Raw genomic sequence first — 22231 nt, forward strand, 5'->3', positions numbered from 1 at the left:
CACACCAAGTGTCTGGCCCTAAATCTCTTGTCACACATCATTTTAGGATAGAGCTGCCTACTTGCAGGAGTGTACAGGTGGCAAGGAGGGGCTGAGCTGAGATGAAGACTAGAAAATGAAAAAGCTTCCAGTTTCTCCTAAGACAGATCTTCACAGTTTAAAGCGGCTTAAAGTGGATTGTTAGAACACCAGATATACCCATATGTAGTATGAGTACAACACTGTACCCCAAAGCCAAAATTTAAATATTTCAGGAATTAGCTACCATTTTGGTTTATCAGAACATCTTTGCTTCCTTCCACTAACATGAATCATTCAGAGCTGACTGATATAGTCACTTTTTAATCTGAGTTTTTTCTAGATAAAGCTCTCAGCCCTCTCTAAAATATAGAGTTATGCTAGGAGAGGAAGGGTAAGATCAGAGATCTCAAGCATAATTTAGTCCAAACACCTTATTTCATAGATGAGGATTCTTGGGTCGGGTTGAGAGGTAAAGTAGAGGAATCCTACCCCTGAGAGTCACAAAGGTTAGTTAAGTCTCACAATGGAGTCAGCTTCTTCCTTGTGCTCTCTCTGGCTGTGGACTCCTTCACTAAGGGACCTACTATATGGGTTACACTTTGCATCCAATTCTTCCTTTTTAGTTCTGGCTTTTAAATGGATATTGGATTTAATGGATAGTGAAGCCTGTACAGGAAACTTCCAGACAAGATGAACCCTATTTTTGCTTCTTTAGGAAAAGAGTGCCAAATGTAAGGGAGGACTAGGATGGTCCCAGGATTATTTTTTCTTTATTGATCAGATTACTTCTGAAATGACCTTTTTAATTCTGAGCACTACAATTGAGGCAAGCCAGAAAATGTCCACTGAAGAATAATCATAATGATAAAAGGCCTTGAATTTATATCATGTAAATATTAGCTGAAAGAAATGGGGGGGGGGGAAGCTAGGAATAAAGAAAAGATCATACTTGTTTTCAAGTATTTGAAATTCTTATTATATGGAAGATACATTCTGGTTGGCCCCCGAGGAAAAATGGGCACCAGACATGGAGAGACATTTTCACTCCTGTTGTTTGGGGGAAGAAGGGAGACAAATACCATAGGAACAAAAAATCATTCCTGACAGCTTGAGCTATTTCTAAAGTGGAAGAAAATAGCAGCTAGGTGGTACAGTGGATAGAATACTGGGCTTGGAGTTAGGAAGATTTATCTTTGACTTCAAATCTAGTCTCAATTACTAACTAGCTGTGTGACCTTGGGTAAGTCACTCAACTCTGCTTCAGTTCCCTCATCTGTAAAATGAGTTGGAGAAGGAAATGGCAAACTACTCCAGAATCTCTGCCAAGAAAATTCCAATTAAGGTCACTAAGAGTTAACATGACTGAAATGACTGAATAACAAAGGAGAACAAACTGACTGTTCTCTCACTGGATGCTTTTGAAAGATAGGTAGCCTCCTGTCAGGTTTGTTGTAGAGGAATTCCTGTTCAGGAATGGTTTAGATTAAGTCATTTCTAAAGTCTCTTCTAACTCTAAGATAAAAAAAAAAAAAGCCTCTCTGACTCCAAATTCACTACTTTTCCCCAGTGTTTCCTGCTGCCAGTTAGAAGAGGCAGAATGCTGTAACCAAAGAATAATGTTCTAAATTGATGAAATAAAATTAAAATAATAAAAAAAAAGAAGAGGCAGAATGGGACCATAGGACTTAGGGTCCATGGATTTGGAGTCAGGGGACTTGGATTCAAATTCTGCCTCAGCTGTGTCACTTTGCGCAAGCTATTTAAGCTTTTGGAGCTTTCGTTCCTGATGCAGAACTTAAGACGGTGGGAATAGATGACTTCCTAGGACCTTCTCAGTTCTAAATTATGGTCCTATGATCCAACAAACATAGGTCTAGATTTCTAAACAATCAGAAGATATTCCTAAATGACTCTGTGTAAGTCAGCATCATTGCCTCATTTTACACATGTATAAAATGGGACTAAGTCCGGGCCACCAAAAGATGTCATTCATGTGGTCAGTAGCAAATTCAGTAACATTCAGCACCTCCCCATTCTCATTTGGAAGGAGCTCCAATAGAGAAAACAGCCTCAGGAGCTCGAGGCGATACAGAAAATGATGGGTTTAGCTTGGTTGGGTTGGGTTTTATTAGAGTCATTATTAGTTTGTTGTGCAAAGAGCTCATTAGAAAGCCATCTCCGCTTTCTAATGCGGCATGTTTCCCGGTAATCACCTCCCTTCCAATTCCCTCCCTGTCCTCACTGCTGCAGTTTGAGTGCCTGAGCTATTAAAGGTATTTGGGGGGAAAAGGGGTCCCTGATTGGCTGTCACTGGATGTCAGATTCAGATAGCCGCCGCAGCCCGGATACTGTGGGGGTGGCTGCTCTTTGGGCGAAGCAAAGGCATCTCAAAGACTCTGAGTAGGCTCCAGAGGACTTCCCAGAATGAGGTGGGGGAGGGCAAAGGAGATGGGGGGAAGACAGGACACAGCAAAGGAAGGGAGACGGAATCATCTCATGCTCATCTCAGTCGAAAAAGATCACTCTTTATCTGACAGCTGAGCCTGCAATCACCGTGGAGTTTTATTAAGGAACAAGAGCCTGGGAGAAGATCGAAGTGACAGATTCAAAATTAACTTGCCAAACTTTCTATCAATATTGTGACAATCCCTGCGTACCAGTTCTACGACCCAATGCGCCGTCTTGATAATATTAACACAACTTTGCTGGAACAAAAGCCTTTCCGGGGAACCTTCGGCTCAGGTCTCTGAGTGACACGCTTTGGCAGATGGCACCCTCTTAGTTTTTTCCTTCTCCTCCCCTCCCCCCTACTAATTTGCTTTTGCCCTGGAGCAGACAAGGCCCTGCAGACCCAAGTACTAGCGCAGGTTTGATCAGCCGTCCTTTCCATCTCCTTTAATCATTCCTAGCCTTGATGCCTGTTATTGGACACAAAAGTCAGGAGCTGAGGCAGGACCTCTGGGATTCTTGGAACAGATTCTGCTCAGCAAAGGAGACACGCTCCATCTGCCACATGACTGATGTGAACTTTAAGCCTCTTTTTAATTTTTTTCCCACTTGGGGGATAAGACTCTTTGGGGGTGTTACCTGCCAAGTGGGAAAAAAAAAAAACAATCTCAAAAGCAAACTAAATTCAAGCTACTTCCATTTAAAAAGCAACAACAACTCTTATTTTTTTTTTCAATCCAAGTATTCTCTCCTTTATGTTGTGGACATATGTGGAAGCTGGTGTCAGAAGACCAAACCTGGGCTCTGCACCTACTACTTGGGTTACTTAGAATTAGACACTCTCTGTGTCTTTGAACTTCCTCTTCTTTACCTGTAAAATGGTGATAACACTTGCACTTTGAATAATGTATTTTGTAACCTGAAAAAAGGCTCTGAGCAATTATTAATATGTCTCCTCACCCTTCACAGCTCAGTGAAAGTGCTACCCTCTTCCAGAAAGCTTTCTCTGACCAACTCTAGCCACAGAGGTCTCCTCATATGTATTTATAACACACGCTGTGCCATTTATTGGGTGTTTATATCACTTTACCTCAAAGATAATTCACATTATTTTCAGAAACTACCATTCAACATATAGTGGAGCATAGCTAGTTTTGGCTTTGTAGCTAAAGGAATTGGGTTCAAAATTGGACTAAGCTACTCATTCCATGTATGATCTTGATCAAGTAACTTCTCTGGGCTTCAGTTTTTTCATTTAGGAAGAAAAGAGGGTTTACTAGATGGTGTTTGAGATCATCTCCAGCTCTAAGTGCTATGATTCCACATGAGGTACTTTATCTCCCTCAAGTAGACTATCAGCTCCATATATGAAGGAGGGCAGGAAGAAAGCAGAAAAAGAAGAAAGGAAGGAAAGAAGGAAAGAAAGAAAGAAGGAAGAAAGGAAAGAAGGAAGGAAATAAGAAAGGAAGGAAGGAAATAAGAAAGGAAGGAAATAAAGGAAGGAAGGAAGAAAGAATAAAGAAGGAAGGAAGAAAATAAGGAAGGGAGGGAGGGAGCAAACATTAAGTATCTACTATGTTCTGGAACTGTGCTAAGAACTTATCATCTAATTATCATCTAATTTGATCTTCTACCATATCCTTTGGTAGGCAGAGGTGTTAGTATTATCTCCATTTTACAGATGAGGAAACTGAGATGGAGAAAAGGTTAAGAGATTTGTACAGGATCACACAGCTAACTTAGTACCTGAGGCCACATTTAAACTTAAGATTTCCTGACTTCAGAACCAGATCTATCCATTGAATAACCAGATATCTTTAGGCAATTGAATGATGAAGACCAAGATGAAGGCAGTGATGGTCTTATTTCTTTATCGTGTCCTTGACATAGGACATAATAATAATAATTTTGGGAAGAGTAGTTACTTAATGAATCCTGAGTAAAAGATTTGGATTGAAATTCTGGAGTAAAAATTCAGAAGAAAAAAAAAAGCACTCTATTACCGTAATATTTATTCCTATCTATACTATCTATTACATAATATTAGATATGGATCTGTGGTTTCAATAAGCTGAATCACTGACTTTTTAAGCACATGCATCCTCTCTTTGCTGGAATCTTAGCAGATTTAATTGCAGTGGGGTTTCTAATTATTTGTGGTATTTCTTGGAGCTTCAGGAATGGTTTACCATAAAAACCTGCTGTCAATCAAGTGGCATTTATTAAACACCTACCATGTTCCAGGCATTGTGCTAAGTGCTAATTATACAAAGAAAGGCAAAAACAAAAAAATTGTCCCTGCCTTCAAGGAGGTCACCTTCAAATTGTGTAATACAATGAACATTGGACTTAAGAGTCAAAAAACCCAAATTCAAATCCTAGGCCTTATCCTTATTATGTGACTTACCTTTCATGATTGTACAACTCTAGGCAAATTTTTAACTTCTAAGAGTCACAGTTTTTTCATCTGAAAAATGGAATAATATTTGGACTATTTGCACAGTCATCATTTTGAGAAAACCTTGTATATAAAGTATTTTGTGACTCTAAATGTATACATACATGCATGTATATATGTGTGTGTTGCTTATACATGTGCATATTCACTATTATCATTCCTTAGGCTATTATTACAAATAATTTTTGGTGCCTGAATAGGGACTCTCCAGCAGTTTCATTGCAGCCCTCCAGCTCTAACTTCCAGTTTTCCTAAACTTATAATACCTATGCATAGAATCATTTGTTCCTATCCTTTATCATTAGTCTATAAATTGAATAGTGAATTTTGGGAAATATAAGGTCATGTGAATAAGCAGAAAATAAGCAGAAATCAGAAGCAGTCTTCCTGATTCTGAGGGCAGAGTCTTCTCTACCAAAAACAAAACAAAACAAAAACACCACACACATATTCAGAGGTGTACATGTGGCATGAAACACCAAGCAGCCTCACTGACCTCAAAGGGAGTTGTGTGTGGGGAGATCAAACAATTAACTACCCATTTAATGTCCCTGTATGAGGATCCTATTAGACATAAAAATAAATATTCATTCTGGAATCTTCAAAGCCACCTTTGAGGGGTTTCCATGCATTATTAGGAATAGTAATTATTTAGAAATGGCATTACACAAAGGTTCTACCACTGTGCTCAGTGCCCTCAGAACCAATTTACATCCAATAACCTACCTTCAGATTTTTCAGTAGAATCATGCTTGAATATATATATATATATGTATATATATATATATTCCTATTTATTCTTGTTGTTTAGCTGTTTTATCTGTGTCCCCCTCTTTATGATCGTATTTGGAGTTTTCATGGCAAAGATACAGAATGGTTTGACATTTTCTTCTCTAGATTATTTTACAGATGAGGAAACAGAGGCCAACAGGAAGAAATGTGGTTAAGTGACTTGCTCAAACACACATAGCTAATAAATATCTGAGGTCACATTTGAACTCAAGTCCTCTTTAAACATTTTTTAATTTATTTTTTTCAATTATACCTAGAAACAATTTTAATGATTGTTTTTGAACTTTTTGTGATCCAGATTTTCTCCTTTCCTCCTCATCCTTTTCCTTCCCTGAGATGCTAAAGTGAGTATAGTTCATAACAATGCACTCTTGCAATACATATTTCCATGTTTGTCATGTTGTCAAAGAAGACATATATCACACATACCAAAAAACCCCCCAAAAACTCAGGAAGGAAATAAAGTGGAAATGGTATGCTCTGATCTTCATTCAGACTCCAATGGTTCATTCTCTGGCTGTGGATAGCATTTTTCATCATGTTTCCCTATTCAGATTCTTTTGACTCCAGACCAGGGACTTTATACTATATCTATATCAAATAATTACAAGGTGATTCAGAAGGGAGGCACTACTAAGAGACTGGGGGGAAGGTGTAATCTGGAAAGGTTGCATAAAGAAGTGGGCATTTAAACTGTACTTCACCTCTCTGGACTCCTCATCAGTAAAATGAAGGGGCTAGAATATGATCTTTAAAATCTCTTCTGACACTAAATCTGTGATATTTCGCCAATTAAAAATAACTCTTCCTCCTACAAACATATAAAGCATGAAGGGTTATGAATATTAGCTCTCTGGCTTTATGGAATCACATTTTCCCCCCTTTTTGTTCTTCTCCTGAAAGAAAAAAATACAGTGAAAAATCCTGCTGAGGAATCTACATACAGCAAAATCCCACCAGCAATGAAATCATTTCCTTGTGCCAGAAAAAATTACCCTGGACCTCAGTACAACTTATGCACATCATTATCTCCTGCAAAAACTCTGTTCTTATTCAGAAATGTAGAATTTTAAAGCTGCAAGAAGGCAGCCTTCGAGATAATTTAGTCATAGTCTCCTAGAACTTGCTTCTAGAAGGGTCTTAGAAATCCTTTGGTCATTTGATAAATGAGGAAAACAGGGTCCCCAGAAACCAACTAGTAACAACTCCTGTTTTTATAGCATTTTAAAGTTTACAACACATTCCTTACAGCTACGGTGGCAATTCAAGTGTTCTTTTTTCTTGTTCTTCAGATAGCCAAGCAGACTTCATTGTTTAATGAACTTGCCTTGTGCCACACATATATGTAGCTATGAGATCCAGGACTTCAGCCAGGGAACTATCCAGTCCAGTGACTGCCCCACCCCCAAGCCCCCACCCTCCCAGCAGTCTTTTCAGGGCTAGAACTCAAGTCTCCTGGTTCATAGTTCATTGGTCTTCGAGCCTTAGTTCCAATCTTGACTTGGCCCCACTAACTTTTCTGCTTAAACTTTTTCTTCTTCAACTGAAGTGAAGAGTTCCGAATTGTTGCTCATCCTGGCTTACAGAGGGTAGAGACAGGACAGGTATCCTCCCAGTAACAACTACAAATTACCTCTATCCATGGATATCACACCAGGGAGCAGTGCACAAATGATGCTTGAGCACTTTGCAAATACAGTAAAACCTCATTAATGTAGACCTCACTAATTGACAACTGGAGGTAATTTGGGTTGGGGTTGGGTGGAAGTTTACCTTTGTACTTTCTATTAAAAAAAAGTTTGCTAAGCAAATTAGTAGTGTAAACAAGATGGGGGAGGGAATGTTAATATACTTAAGAGAATAAACTGTCTCCAATCACTTTAGTAGCACCCATTTAAGTACAAACAATTACTGTTCTAATTACAATCTATCCTTATCTGTTCAGCAGGTTCCCTAAGGACCTCTACTTGGCAACACTTAGCCTAGCTTGAGTTACTGTGTGTACTTGAGGATAATGTAAGTGAATTTCTTTAAAAATAGTCTCCACTTCAAGTGTTCTACTAATTTAGATAGGGCCTCCCCCTCCCCAGAGAAGTAATATATCTAGAAATTCTAAAACTGATGTATTTCTTTTCTTTTGGTAGGTGAAGGAAGGGTTGGAGAAGGAGCAAACATTACACACACATACACACAGACCCAGACCCAGACACACACACAGATTGAAATATATACTATGGTTTTTTTTTTCCCCTACAGAAGATTCTTCTGATCCAAAGATAACTTCTTAGTTTAAACACATAAAAATACACTGTTTATCACTTGGTTTGCTCATACAATTATCATGTTTAGTATATTTAGAGATGTGAAAGCTTAGAATAAAATGAAAAGTTTGGGTAAAAGATGTATTTCTCCCCCTTCATTTTGGCCAATTTGTTGGAATCCTTAAAAAAAAAATCCTTGGGGGAAAAAAAAAAACTCTTCTACCTGAAATGTTCATATTTCTTCCCACAATTCCCAAGTTTTAACAGTATGTGATTTCACCAAAGTATTTAAGAATAATAAAAATGCCCAGGTTCTTGTATGCTCTCCCTAGCTTTTCCTGAAGTAGAATTCAGTCTCACTCAATGCTGGTAAGTAGCTCTTAGCTGCCATCCAATAATAGCTCAAATTGAAATTCAGGCACATAAGAGAGGAGCTGATCTGGGCACCCAACCGTGGCATTTGAACATCCAACTCAGAGCTGGTTTCAGATAACCAACTTTCCCAATGGTGTCAATGCACTCAGCAACCCAGTTTCTGGATGAGTATGAAAGATGTGCTGCAAATGAAATAAAATGAAAATGATAAAAATAAAAAAATGGCATTGCATTATGCATCAAGTGGATTGTAGGTCAAGACTATCTGTCAGGGCTGGCTTTAATCAGAAAGAGAATTCTCCCTACTTGGTCACCCCAAAGAGGATTAGCATGTGAATCTCGTTTGCAACCTGATATTGTACATCTTCAGCAATACTCATACAGAGAAGATAATTTGGGCTCTGAGGACTCTACATTTCTAACATGTGGAGAGTCAAGGGACAAAAAACTGTATACAACTATCTATGAGCAGTTTTGAATCTGGAACAGAACTATGGAAATAGTCTAGTCCAACTTCTTCCTATTAAAGCTGACAAGAATTGTAGGAAGGAAAAGAGAAGTGACTTTTCAAAGGTCAGAGATAGAAAGGATCAGAACTGGGATATGAACTTGTCTTCTGGTTCCAATTCTAGGACTCTTTTCACTATATCTTATTTTGTAGACAGATCTAAAGAATTACAATCCTATTATTTTTTTAAGACTATATTCTAATAAGAGGGATCCCTATTATGTCTCATACATGCTTTCCTTCCCAATTCATTGTTACTACTCTATTTCAGGCTTTCTTGGCTGGATTATTATGCTAAAATATATTAATATTCTTTGCCTTTAGACTATACTTTTAATCTACCTGCTACTAAGGCAATTTTTTCTCCCCCTATGAGTCTTAGTGATGCAGGTCTATGATCCTGTCTCTTGGGATGCTCTGTCTGGCAGATCTTTTGAGATCAGGAATTCTGAGTAAGCTAAGCTTATTGGGTTGTCCCATTAAATCTGGCATTGATATGGCACTGATATTCCCAGGAGAGGGGGTTCTTTAGATTGTCTCAGGAAGGGAAAAGTCCTCATATGGGAATAGAAGCAGGCCAGAGCTCTTGCACTACCCAAAGTGGGAACAGAACTATGAGTAGTCCCCTTATTTCCAGTCTGGGAGATATAGGGAGACCTGGTTTAAAAATAAAATGATAAAACAATCTTTATAATGAACAGTTTGGGGTATTTTATTTTACTGTTAGAAAGTAATGGATTTAGAATCAGAAAGATCTGAGTTCAAGTTCTGCCTCAGATACTCTGCTGAGTGAGCCTGAGTAAATCATTTAATCTCTCTTATCCTCAGATTGCTTATTAATAAAATGGGGATAATATTACCTATTTCACAAGGATATGAGAATCAAATGAGCTAATATATGTAAAACAATTTGCAAACCTTAAAGTGATATATAAATGTTAGTGATGACTTTCTAATTCAGATCAGGAAGCCTTTACTAGCATTTATATAGTCTAAACTCCTGTCTGGTTTAAAAAGCCTTCCACAATATGACACTACTACCATAGTTATGCCTCATGTCTTTTAGAACTCTCCTTCATACAATGTGTTAAATAGCTCACTGTTCCTCAAATGCCCCATGTCTTTGCTTATAACATTTCCTTTGCCTTAAAATTCCCTTTCCCCTATCTCCGACTGTCCAAAGCTTATTCATCCTTAAAAGTACAACTCAAGTGTCACCTCTTCCAAGAAGCCTTCCTCCAATATAACCTGGGCTACTATACTGAGATTTGGCTCTGCGCCCTGTGGCCAGAGAAACTTTGAAGCATGAATGGAAAGCTCTCCCTCCTCACCTCCCACATTATATTTATTCATTCCTACTCCTGCAGCATTTCACCATAGTGTGTCTGACTTTGCCTCCTCTAAGGCCCAAGGGAAGCCACAGCAATGGGAAGGAAGGAAATCTGTATGCATGAGATTGAAGTATCTTCTAATTTGGGATTTTCTGTATGTGGGGAGAGGCTGTACAAAACCATTCAGCCTCAGGTCACTTTAGGGAGGACTTCAGTTCTTTCTTATCTAAATTTGCTGGCTACCATCTGTGGGAGGTAAAAAACAAAAGACTTCTTATCCAATTAGCATTTGTAGACTGTACTCTGGTACTCTGTGGCCAAGTAGTTCTATTACCTTGGGCAAGTCACTTAACCTTTTGGTAGCCTCAGCCTTTGTAAAATGAGAGAGGTCCTACTGGTCTAAGTTCTAACATCAAAGGTTTCTGGTTAAGAAAATTCAATGCTCAAATATTCCAAAACTCCTTCCAGGGCTAAAAATGTGTGCTGTGTCCATGTGACCTCTGGGAAGAGCCTGAGTCTTCCTCTGAAAAAGGAGGATCTTGAAGGTTCTTTCCAGCTCCCAATCCTATGATTCTGTAGTAATTACATCATTCTGGAATGATGAGGAATTTTCAAACTTTAACAGACTAGGATTCTAAGATAAATCTCACAAAATTAAAAAAAAAAGTCTAAGCTTGGCACTATCAGGAGAGAAGTGAAAGACAGAAAGCCCCAAGGTCTGTATTGGCTTCCAACAAGACTCAACCTCCAACCTTTGCTTCTTCCTCTCCTTAACATTCTCTTCACTCTGCTGTGACTTTCTCTTTTGCCTTGCATCTCCTGGCACTCTAAAACCCCAGCTGGCATTTCCTTCTTGGAAGGAAAGCAGGCAAGCAAGAAGTGAAGCCAGTGGAACCCATCTGGGACATGCACTTGGAGAGAAACCATCCTCATCTTACATGAATTGCTGCTGGACATTCTTTAACATCCACCCAACAAGTTTTCCTCCTTGTTCTAGTGACACTTAGGATATAGAACCTGCTAGAAGAGAAGAGTCCAGTGGGAATCACTATTTAAACAGTGCTGACAGAGGAAAGTATTGTTTCTTAGGTTGATAGCAATAGAATGGAGAGGAAGAATCCTGTTTCTGTCATTTATTACCAATATTACCCATCAACAAGTTTTTAATATAAATTTACTATGTGTCAGGCACTGTAATAAGTGCTAGACAGACAATGAAAAAGCAAAAACAGTCCCCTTGCATAGAGGTCTTTCCATATCATTATTCATGATCACATAACTGGGTAAGTATTGCAACCAGAACTCAAACTCAGGTCACCTCGGAGGCACAGTGGACAGGAAGCCCTGAGTTTGAATCTTAATTTAGATACTTACTTGCTGTATGACCCTAATCTATGTAAGTTATTTAACCTTCTTCAGCCTCAGTTTTGTAATCTGTAAAGCTGGAAATAATACTATCATCCATGTCCCAGGATTGTTGTAAAGATCAAATATGATGATATTTGTAAAGCACTTTACAAGCCTTAAAGTACTATATAAATGGTAACTATTATTATTAATGTTGTCTCTAGGATTAGCATTCTTTCCACTACATTGTGCTGCACTTATATATATGATATTTTAAATGTCTAAGGCACTGTATAGTTACAGAATATTTGTCAGACATAGCTTCATTTAATCCTCATGACAACCTTGTGAGGTAGGTTGTATACAAATCATTATCCTAACTTTATAGATAAAGAAACTGTGGTCAAAGTGTGTTCTGTAATTCATTAAAGATCAGAAAGTAAGAGAAAGGACAGAATTGGGAATTGAAGGGATTAGGACAGCAAATAGTTAATTGTGGGGATTGAGTACACCACATTTCTGAGGTAAATCAGTTCCCCTCTCTATTCAATTAAGCATCTAGTCCAAATTTTGTCTTGTAAGGAAACTATTCAATTGTGGAGATTGGAAGAAAACCTTATTACATTGCTGTAATAAGAATTTTGTTGTTATAGGCTAGGAAGCTGGACAACCTTGCTCTATTGCTTAAGGACCCTTAACAAAGGATGTAGGTCAGCATTTGTGAACCTTTTGAGATTGTGTGCCCAAATTGCACTTTCAAACCATCTGTGAGCCCCCCACATTACCCTAGAAAGCAGAGGAAATGCTTGCATTGAGCTACTGGATAGAGAGGCAGGGCATGTAAAAATGTCCTCAGGCATGGCAGAGAAGGGGAATGGAACAGCCCCCTCCTTGCCACCAGGGTACACATGCCACTCCTTCACCAACACAGATACTGACCAGAAATTTATTCATATTTAAAAACTGATATGATGAGTTTTCTCATAATTTTATAACTCAGACAACCAATATGTTTTATCTGAAAACTGGTTCCATACTGATTAATTGGTTATTATTTCCATGTTCCTTTGATTGTATATAGACACTTGGGGAGAATGGGAACCCTTCTTTTCTGATTTCAAGGAATTGCAACTATTCACTCTCCCCCTTCCATTGGAAAGTCTCTAATCTTTCCTCCAGTTAGAAATTGGATTACCTAGTTTTGTATCCTACTAATTTATTTTCTTTTAATTAATTGGTCTTATTTGATTAATTTTTTTAATGGATAAAAGTCTAATTCCCCTTGTATTTGGGGTTCCATGCCAAAGCTCAGGAAGGTGGGTGGTCCCAATTTGTTAGGCAATTGGCATACTGTTGCTTAATAAATAGAAATGCTTTGAAGCACAAACCTTTGTTTCCTCAGTCATTTCATCTTTTACCTGCCACTGACTTAAACATCTGTCTTTTGATTTCCACACCTAGAGTTCTTTTTTCTTTGCACTGTTAAACATTACAAAAAAGCCATTGACAGTCACCCAAGAGGCTTGCACAGGATTGAGTTAGAAACATCCATAGAAAAAGTTAGATTGGCCTTCTGAAGTCCAGACCAACTCCTCTGACTGATTCACATGCAGTGATCCAAAGACTCTAGGTTAGAATATGCAGTTATGGAAAATGGGAAGCCTTAAAAGTTAAATAGTACATACATAACTTTTAAGACTGTTATGATCATGATGATGGGAGTGAATAGTGGCATTTTAGGTTTTTTATGATAGATTGATAGAGGGAACTATGGTCACAATTATAATAAATAATACTTGAATAACACTTTAATTCTTGTCAAGTTCTTTATGTATATCGCCTTATTTGACCTGTGAAGTGGTTAATTTATTTTTTTGGACTAGACTTAGGATTTCAGTGGTATATGGTATTTCTAGGGAGGGAAAAAACAAAACAGAACAAATAGAAAAAACACCCCCCCAAAAAAAACCCACACCCTTCTTTTATCAGTACACATCAGCATTTGTTCTAGAACTCATTGATTTAGAGAGCTGTTGGGAGCACTGAGGGAATTAGTGGCATGAGCACTGTAAGAGGCAGTACCGGAACCCGGGGTCTTTATGTATCTCAGTCTAGTCCTCTACTACAGTATGCTATTATAGGTAGGTGCTGAAGATATAACTGTCCCCATTTTACATAGAATACTCCATATCTAGATCTGTCCAGAAATAGGATTTCAGCTATAATATAAACCAATCTGTGGGAGCTTGATAACAAGGTAGTCTAAAAATGTATATATTTAAACTGCTTGCATTTGGGAAACATTTTGAAAGCATCAGGAACTCTCAGAGATGCAAAGAGGCCATGGGAAAATTAATATCAAAAGTGTAAATCAGGAAAGAGAATCTCACCAGGTGCTACCTGGGATTTAAAGCTCCTAGTCCTTCTCTGACATGCCTATCTGACCCTCTCATGCTCTAACCTGTAAGTCTGACCATATAGCTTTTTTCTCCTCTAGATTCTGAGATAATCTGCCATGTCTTCTATAATACCCGATTCAATGCCTCCCTTCCTTACAAAAAAATCAGGAACTCATTATATGCTGATGGGTGTCTTCTAGAGGATGGGGGATCTAGAGGAAAGAGCACTGGACTTGATGGCAGAAGACATGAGGTCAAATCCTAGGTCCCATACACATTTATTTTTTAAAACCCTTAACTGGTGTCTTTGTATCATTTCGAAGACAGATGATGTGGCAGGGAGTAGGCAATTGTGGTTAAGTGACTTGTCCAGAGTCACACAGCTAGGAAGTGTCTGAGACTGAATTTGAACCCATGTCCTCCAAACTCCAGGTGTGGCGTTCTATCCACTGAGCAACCTAGATGCCTCTGGTCCCACACTTATTACCTGACATGACAAGGACACTATATTCTTATGTGAACCTCAGTTTCCTCATCTTTAAAATAAGGATGATAAAATATATACTGCCTCCTGCCTAGAGTTGTTGTGAGTAATGAATTTTATACACCACAGAATAAGTAGGAATTATTATTCTAGTCCTGAACATGCATTAGCTAGATAGGGAGTCAAGATGTTACTATCATCTTCAATACTTTCCTTTCGAACCAGGCACTACCTTAGACACTGGAAAGCCTGGCAAAGTCATAAAAATCAGACTGGGGTATTTAACTACAATGGTCCACAAAGCTTTTATTATTATGCTTTTTCCTGTCAGGGAAGAGGCAGGAACAAAGACAGAAGACTGGATTAAATTATAATGCTCAGTACTTACTAGTCTATTAAATGATGGTCTCAAACCATGCCATGGCTAAGGAATTTTGATACCTTAAGTAATGAGAGAGAAATTGTGCCCTGGTGTACGTCTTCTGACGGCTTTGAGTATTCACTCTAACATAGGCATCTCAATTTTTGACAAAATTAGTCCCTACATATCATACCTAATGATTTTATTCCATTAAAATATGTGCCTTACTTAGAAGTTATAATATAAAATGTTATAATATTATCTTTTTGTCTCTTCCATGTATGGAGCCCTGGGCATTGACTTACATTGCCTATCCCTACTTGCAGGTCTGCCCAGAATGAAATATTTTACTTGAGAGGCAAGGCTGGAATAAGAGGACAGTGTTCCAACAAAGGAAACATTGCTCTAAGATGGAGTTCCAAATCACCACAAACATGGAATGAGACCACAACGACTGCCTATTTCCCATTGGAGAGGTAAAAATAAGAGGACCAAGTCAGTCTCAGTGGCCATTTGGTAAACTCTGACTCAGTATCCTCAGCATGTGTGATGTGGGTGAGTGAATATTACAGAAATAAGGCTGGCTTTCCTTGACTTAAAAAAATGGAGCCCTTATGCCACATTCTGAAGGAGATTTTGGTGCCAAACCTAGAATTTCTATTACATATCTAAAACTGCATTTTTTACATGGTAATATATGCACTGGAAATCAGAGCAGATTGAAAGTTGCCTTTCTAGTAAAGCCTCTTCTACCATACCCCACTTCATAGGCCATCCCTGAAATTGAAAGCATGGTAGGATGGAAAATGTACTAGATTTAAAGTCAGAGTTCATATTGTAGCTCTCCTTCTTATTAGCTACATGACCATGGGCAAGTCCCGTAACCCCTCTAAATCTTAGTTCCCTCATCTGTAAAATTATGAAGTTCAACTAGACAGTCTTTAAGGTGTCTTCCAATTCTGACATTTTATTATGATTACACTATCCTATGACAGGGTTTTCTATTTCTAGTATGACTTTTCCACAGCCTATCTTTGGTGTAGGCTCAACCCACACTCTTAAGCAGCCTCATTCCTCTGTTATTTCTGAGGCTTGCCTGTCAGCTTTCTTCTTTGGCCTTCACTGCTCAGTCCTAGAGTGACTGAGTGGGAGTTCACTTGAGATTGAGAGTGAGAAGAGACAGTAAGATCCATCTAATTCAGTCTTATTACTTTGAAAAGATGAAGAAACTGAAGACCAGCGATATTAAAGGACTTGTCTACTTCCCACAGGTAATAAATATTAAAGTTGGCATTTGAACCCAGGTCCTCTGACTGCAGGGATACTTCTCATTCCATTAGACTAGGTTCTCATTGTTCTTCATCATCCAAAGTCAAGATCAAGATCTTCATAGACAGAGCTGAGGAAAAATGGATTGTTGAAAGCAGAGAGGGAGAAGCAGGAATTAAACAATTTCATGAGCACAAGTGAAAACTAGTCAAACTCCACTTTAATCAAAAGCAGAGTGGAAGATGAGTATGAGAATCTGACCTATTGTAGATGATTTGGAAGAACAAATGATCTTAAAGGGGATTTTAAGTGTCATATCCCTATTTTTGGAGAAGAGGGAAGGAAAGCATTAGAACCACAGTTTTCTCAAATTTTAGAGGCTTCTAAACCAACACTTCCTCTAAAGAACATTACTCTTTGCCCTCCCAGACCCATGGCCTGGGAAAAAAAGCAAACAAACATACTTCCCAAAATAATTTCTCTTATAAACTTGGGGGAATCAAGAGATGAGATCTCTGAGATCAAAGGTTCATATCTTATAGACCATTTATTTTGTTTAAAAATATATAGATATATAGATAACTATATTTCAATATAACTAGTTCCCTTTGTCATTTCATGTATTTTATTTTATGCATTTAAAAGCATAATTCTGAAAAAAAGGTTCATAGACTTTTTCAGACACCCATGATTCACCAAAAGTTTAAGAACCTCTGGACTAGAGACAGGGTATGAAGAAATAGATGGGAAATCTAAATAATGCTGTGATAAACCATTTAGGGGATCAAACTTTATTCTTGTATTTGAATAATATCTTTGCATTTTCTATTTCATGATACTTCACAATACCATAGAATATCATTATGTCTTTAAAATGGTCCTTGAGGAAAGAACAATGGAATTCTCAGATACTATTGCCACCTAGCAGAGCAAGGGATTTAGTGGTAGGTATGTGGCCTAGCGGCCATATTGATCAATATTATAGTTGAGGATTGAGTTTTTTCCTGGGTTACCTAGTTGAAATGAGAAAGACTCACATAGCTTAGCCATTTAGTCTACTTAATTGATATTCATTATCTGAGTTCCTTTTTAATTGGGGGAAATACAATATGGTGGATATGGAATCCTTGCAAATTACTTGAGGAAAAAAAGAAATGTTAAAAAGGGAACCATGATAACAACATGCTTTTTATTAACCATCCCCAGAAAGACAAGTAGTATATGTTCTATTTTTTTCCCATTTGATCTATGAAATGAGAAGATTAGAAGAATGAAGAGAATAGCCTGAGGTTCTAAAGGAAGAAAAGTAAAAAAGAAGGTAAAACCAAGACTAGAATCTAGGCATTTTTGTCCCCAAGTGTAGGGTTGTTTCTATAATGCCATCTTCCTTTTACATTCAACTATCTGGAAAGAAAAATCTAAGGACATCAATTTTACATGTTTCTGAAGGAAATCAATCCAACAACTGCTAATAGCTAGCATTTATATAGTACCTCTAGGTTGGCAAATCATTTTACCCACATGATCTCCCTTGGTCCTTAAAACAGACCTAGGAGATAGGTGCTATTGTTATCTCCATTTTACTGATGAGATAATGGAGGCTGAGAGAAGATGAGTGGCTTGCCTAAAATCATAAATAATTAAGGCAAGATTCAAATTCAGGATTTGTTGACTCCAAGTACAGTGTTCCTGCTACTTTGCCACTTCGCTGTCTTATTGTCAACAAGAATTTATTGTCTTTACTCTGTGCCTATGTTACAAAAGAAAAAAAATGAAAAAAGTCTACCCTTAAAGACCTTATGTTTTATGGAGGAAACAACATGCACACATATAAGTAAATATCAAATATTATGTGCAAAATAAATACAGGTTAATTTCTTCAGTAGGAAGAAGTATACTCTACTATCAGCTTGGTGGGGGGGGGGCAGAGTTGTGCAGTCTGGAAAGGTTTTATATGGAAAGTAGTACTCAAACTGTACTTTCAAACAAACTTAAGATTCTAAGCTGGAGTGAGAAAGAAATATGTCCCAGACATACTGAGGTTAATTTTGAGACACCACCACAAAGCAATTTAATGAATATCAACCAAATAGAGGAGGGACCTCATATCTGTTGATTTAGTATCTGCTCATTCAATTACCAGTGGTTAACCATGGAGAAAAATGAGAAAAAGTAGAAAATTCCAGAAAATAAAAATAAACAGTACACGAGTTTCAAACCATCCAATGAGAGAGAGAGAGAGACAGACAGAGACAGAGACAGAGACAGAGACAGACAGAGACAAAGATAGAGGGAGAGAGAGTTAGTTGTTGGTTGTCCTTCATTTTCAAAGAGGACCAAGGACATTATGAGGTGATGTCTTGACTTTTGCATGAATTGGAATTAGGCGAGGAAGAGATGTATGAAGTCATCAACCTCACTCTCTCTTCCAGAGTCACTGAAATCCAGCAGCAAGACAAAAGTCAGAGCCCTTAGGGCCATTGAAACAAAACTTTCTCATCTGCTCATTCACTATAGGAAGTCTTCACATGCTTGTGGTAGACAGCTATCTTACTTATTGATGGGTTGGAGGTCTGTTGATTACCCTCAATCTGGCTTACACCTAACTATCAAGATGGTTTTGCTGGGGTGTGACTTCTTGAAGCCATAGGTGAGAGTTGAGTGCCAGATAGATACTAAAGGTGAGTGAGCAGACCTGAAAAAGGCTCAGCAAGTCATCACACCAGAAATGTTAGTCCTCCTTGAACACCATTACACCCTGAGACAGAGTACAGTAGTATATAATAATGTACAATGTAGTTCATTATTACTGTATTATTAATGCTGGTGATGTCTTACTGTATGTTTAATTTATTAAACTTATTATACATGTATGTATGAAAAAGTCATTCTATATGGCTCAGCAGGTATTTGCTTATAATATCTGCAGTTTCATTCATCTGTAGTAGGTCCTGGTATGTATAACCCTTGGATACAGGGTCACTGCTCTATAGATTTCCAGAATCCTTTCCCTTGAATAATTGGTATTGGACCTTCAGCAAATGCTCCCTCCTTTTCATTTATTGTAGTCCTCACATTAATGTAACAGCACCTGGAGTGGTCAGAAAAGGACAAGTTGTACCACCTCCAGAAGCAATTTCCAATCAATTAATGAACATTTTTGTTCCAATTTCAGGAGTAGGGGGCAGAATTCAAAGCCATTTATATACTCTCTTAGTTGCCAGGGATTTTAATGACAAGGGCAAAGTGGTGATAGATCATATCTCCCCCAAAGGACTGGGACATCAGCTTTCAAAGCAATTATGAATTTGAATCTCAGTTAGAGACCTTTCTGAATAAGGAGACCAAATCTCTGGGCTACTCTGTAGCATAAACTAGGGCTACTCTGTGAGTTAAACCAAAAAGGACAATATAATTAAGTTTAACCCCTTTCATACAGGACTTTCTGAAAGGATCAGGGTTGACTATGTGTGGGAAATGTAAGATGCTAATCTGTATATGGACCATCAGGGTTATTTTATTCAAGCCATTTACCTAAATCAAATGCCAGGAAAATCACTACAAAATAAGACATAAGACAGAGATTGATATGACAATGCCTGCTAACCTCTACAGGAGGCTCAACTTTCAAATAATCATTGGTAGAACACAGATGAAATGAAAATTGCCATTAGATGCTGACATGCTTGCTGCTTCTAGGATGATGTCCCTAAGAGCAATAAGGACACGTGTAAAGCATTTTATGGTGCCTCCCTCCTCAGCTTAATCATCCTTGGCAATATCATAGCTGATAACTGAAATTTTCTAGCTATTTGAATAGAAGGGAATGATAGTGGTGATCCTTTCTTGAACTCGGCTTCAGCAGCTGGTTCATTGGGATTGATAGTGGGTGTGAGGGAATCATTTTCATTTCTGAATAGGATAGGATCTCTTGATTTAAAATTGTGGTGCTGAATGAGTCATGTGGCCTGGGTTAAGAACTTGCATTTCTGTTCATTACTGGGAAGAAAATCTCTCCCTGATACACTAATGCCCCTAATACAAACCTAACTCCTACCTCAGAAAAGAAAACAACCTCCATGAACCTTCAAAGACAGTAGAATTTAGACTGAAAAACATAAAATAATAAATTACCCTTGAGTTAGGTGATGAAGGGCAACTTCATGTAATACCATGAAGAGATAAGACTAGTGACGTCTGATTTGAACAGTAATTTAGGCAGAGATTCAAAAACGGTCAATCTGATGTCATCCTTCTTAATCTTCCTCTCACTTGCTTCCCTCTGAGTCACCATCCTTCTCCTTTTCCCTTCCAATTGGTTAGGAGTATGTTACCATCTCTCTCCTGGCTCTTTTCTCTTCTGGAGAATGTCATTATTAGGAGGTTTTTTCTTCCTTTTCCTTTATCACTGATAGAAACTTGGAAGTTCACATGACCTTATTTCAAGGTATGCCCAACTGGGAACATGAGAGAGAATCCATTGTCATCCTCTCTTCAGGAATAATTGTGTCATATTTTTAGGATTATTGTTAGGGATTCTATTTTCATTATATTTGAGTAATTTTTTATAGACATGCATGTTTATACTGAGCTAGGAATTTCCCCAGATGGTCCATGTGCTCAATAGCTTCCAATTTATACTGAGTTTATGTGGTTGTTATTGAGCTAATAATTTCCCCTATAGTCTGTGTGCTTCATCGTCTCCATTAAATACCCCTCTCTCTTGAGCAAAATTGCATCATTATTTTACAGCACTGAACTTTCAGGCATCCTAATGACTAATATCTAGATATAGAAAATACTGGCCCCAAACAGATTTGAGGTTCAAACAGGACAGATAATAGTGAAGGAAGCATGGAATTTCCTTCCCAAAATCTTCTCATCTTTTGCAGGCTTGTTAGCAAGCAGTGCTTGGGACCACAGGCCTTTCAAGTTTCAAAAGATAAATTAGAACCAAGAACAGCTGAAAGTAAACCTCTTAACTTCAAAAGAGAAGCCAATAAAATGAGGCAGCAGCTTACCTCCAAGCTAGCAGTATTTTAAAACATAGGATTTAGACTTAGACAGGGCTTTAGAAATGAATTTCATCCAGCCCCATCAAGTTACCAATGGAGAAACCAAGGCCTATGTCAGCGAAATTATTTCCTAAATGTCACGGGGTACTGAGTAAAAGAGATGCGATTGAAATCTAAGTCTTTTGTTTACAAACCAGTTCTTTCCACTACAGAAATTATATACATACTCCAACATACTTAGATTCCAGAGTTAGGATATAAAAAACTCTAAGTAGAATCAGAAACATGAAGAAATAGGAAAGAAATCTCAGCATTTTCAGTTAATATTCAATGGTGCTCAATATTAATGTTCTACTCTCTGTTGCCCTGAATTTAAATTTAATAACTCAGACACAATTCTTATTATACCAACAGGAAATAGACAAGGTCCAACTCATACCTGAAAGTCATCTGGAAGACCTGTCCCTGGTTGACATGCTGGCTCCTATTGTTGTAACCATGCAGCATCTCCCCAAAGAGAGTGTCATTGAACTTGGAATCAGGCTTGAGGCACTTGGGGCCCTCACAGACATCCGATAGCATGAGGCAGGATTTACCATCTGGAGCCAGCTTATACTCCTCCACACAGCTAGGAAATGACATATGAGATAATTAGATCGACACCCCAGAAAACAGTGAGGTGTAATGGAAATAATAATAAACTGGGACTTAGGAGATCTTGTATTTTAGTTTTGACTCTGTCACTAGATAGTTGTATGAATTTTGAAAAAGTATTTCTCCCCTCTGGATATCAAGTTCCCATGTAAATATGATTAGATGATATCTAAGTCCCTTGTAACTCTACCAGTTTATGAATCTATCTTTTAATGAGATATTTTTATAATGATCTTACTTTTATTTATAGCCTCTGTTTTTATATCTCATTCAGTTCTCAAGATCTCCTTTCCTTCTCCAACCCATCTAGTCATCTCTTATAACAGAATTTTAAAATGACAAGTTTGAAAAAAGTTTAGCAAGACTCACCAGCACATCTGTTGTATCTAATTGTACATAAAATATTTCACATCAAGAGTCCTCTACGTTTCCAATGAATGGAAGGCAGCACATTTTCTTAATTCTTCTCCAGAATGTAGTATAATCATTATAATTATAAAAATGTTTA

General features: G+C 37.9%; 1 protein-coding gene across 9 annotated transcripts in view; it reads right to left on the reverse strand.

Moving 5' to 3' along the window:
- Nucleotides 1–22231, reverse strand: part of ASTN2 (astrotactin 2) — a 1150327-nt gene that overhangs the window by 473264 nt on the left and 654832 nt on the right. For all 9 annotated transcript variants that reach the window (XM_007474538.3, XM_007474537.3, XM_007474541.3 and 6 more), the window contains one exon: nt 21509–21697. In XM_007474538.3, coding sequence (XP_007474600.2) covers nt 21509–21697 — 189 coding nt within the window. The remainder of the gene's footprint in view (nt 1–21508; nt 21698–22231) is intronic.

The sequence above is a fragment of the Monodelphis domestica genome, chromosome 1 (genome assembly GCF_027887165.1).
Source record: "Monodelphis domestica isolate mMonDom1 chromosome 1, mMonDom1.pri, whole genome shotgun sequence".
Taxonomy (NCBI): domain Eukaryota; kingdom Metazoa; phylum Chordata; class Mammalia; order Didelphimorphia; family Didelphidae; genus Monodelphis; species Monodelphis domestica.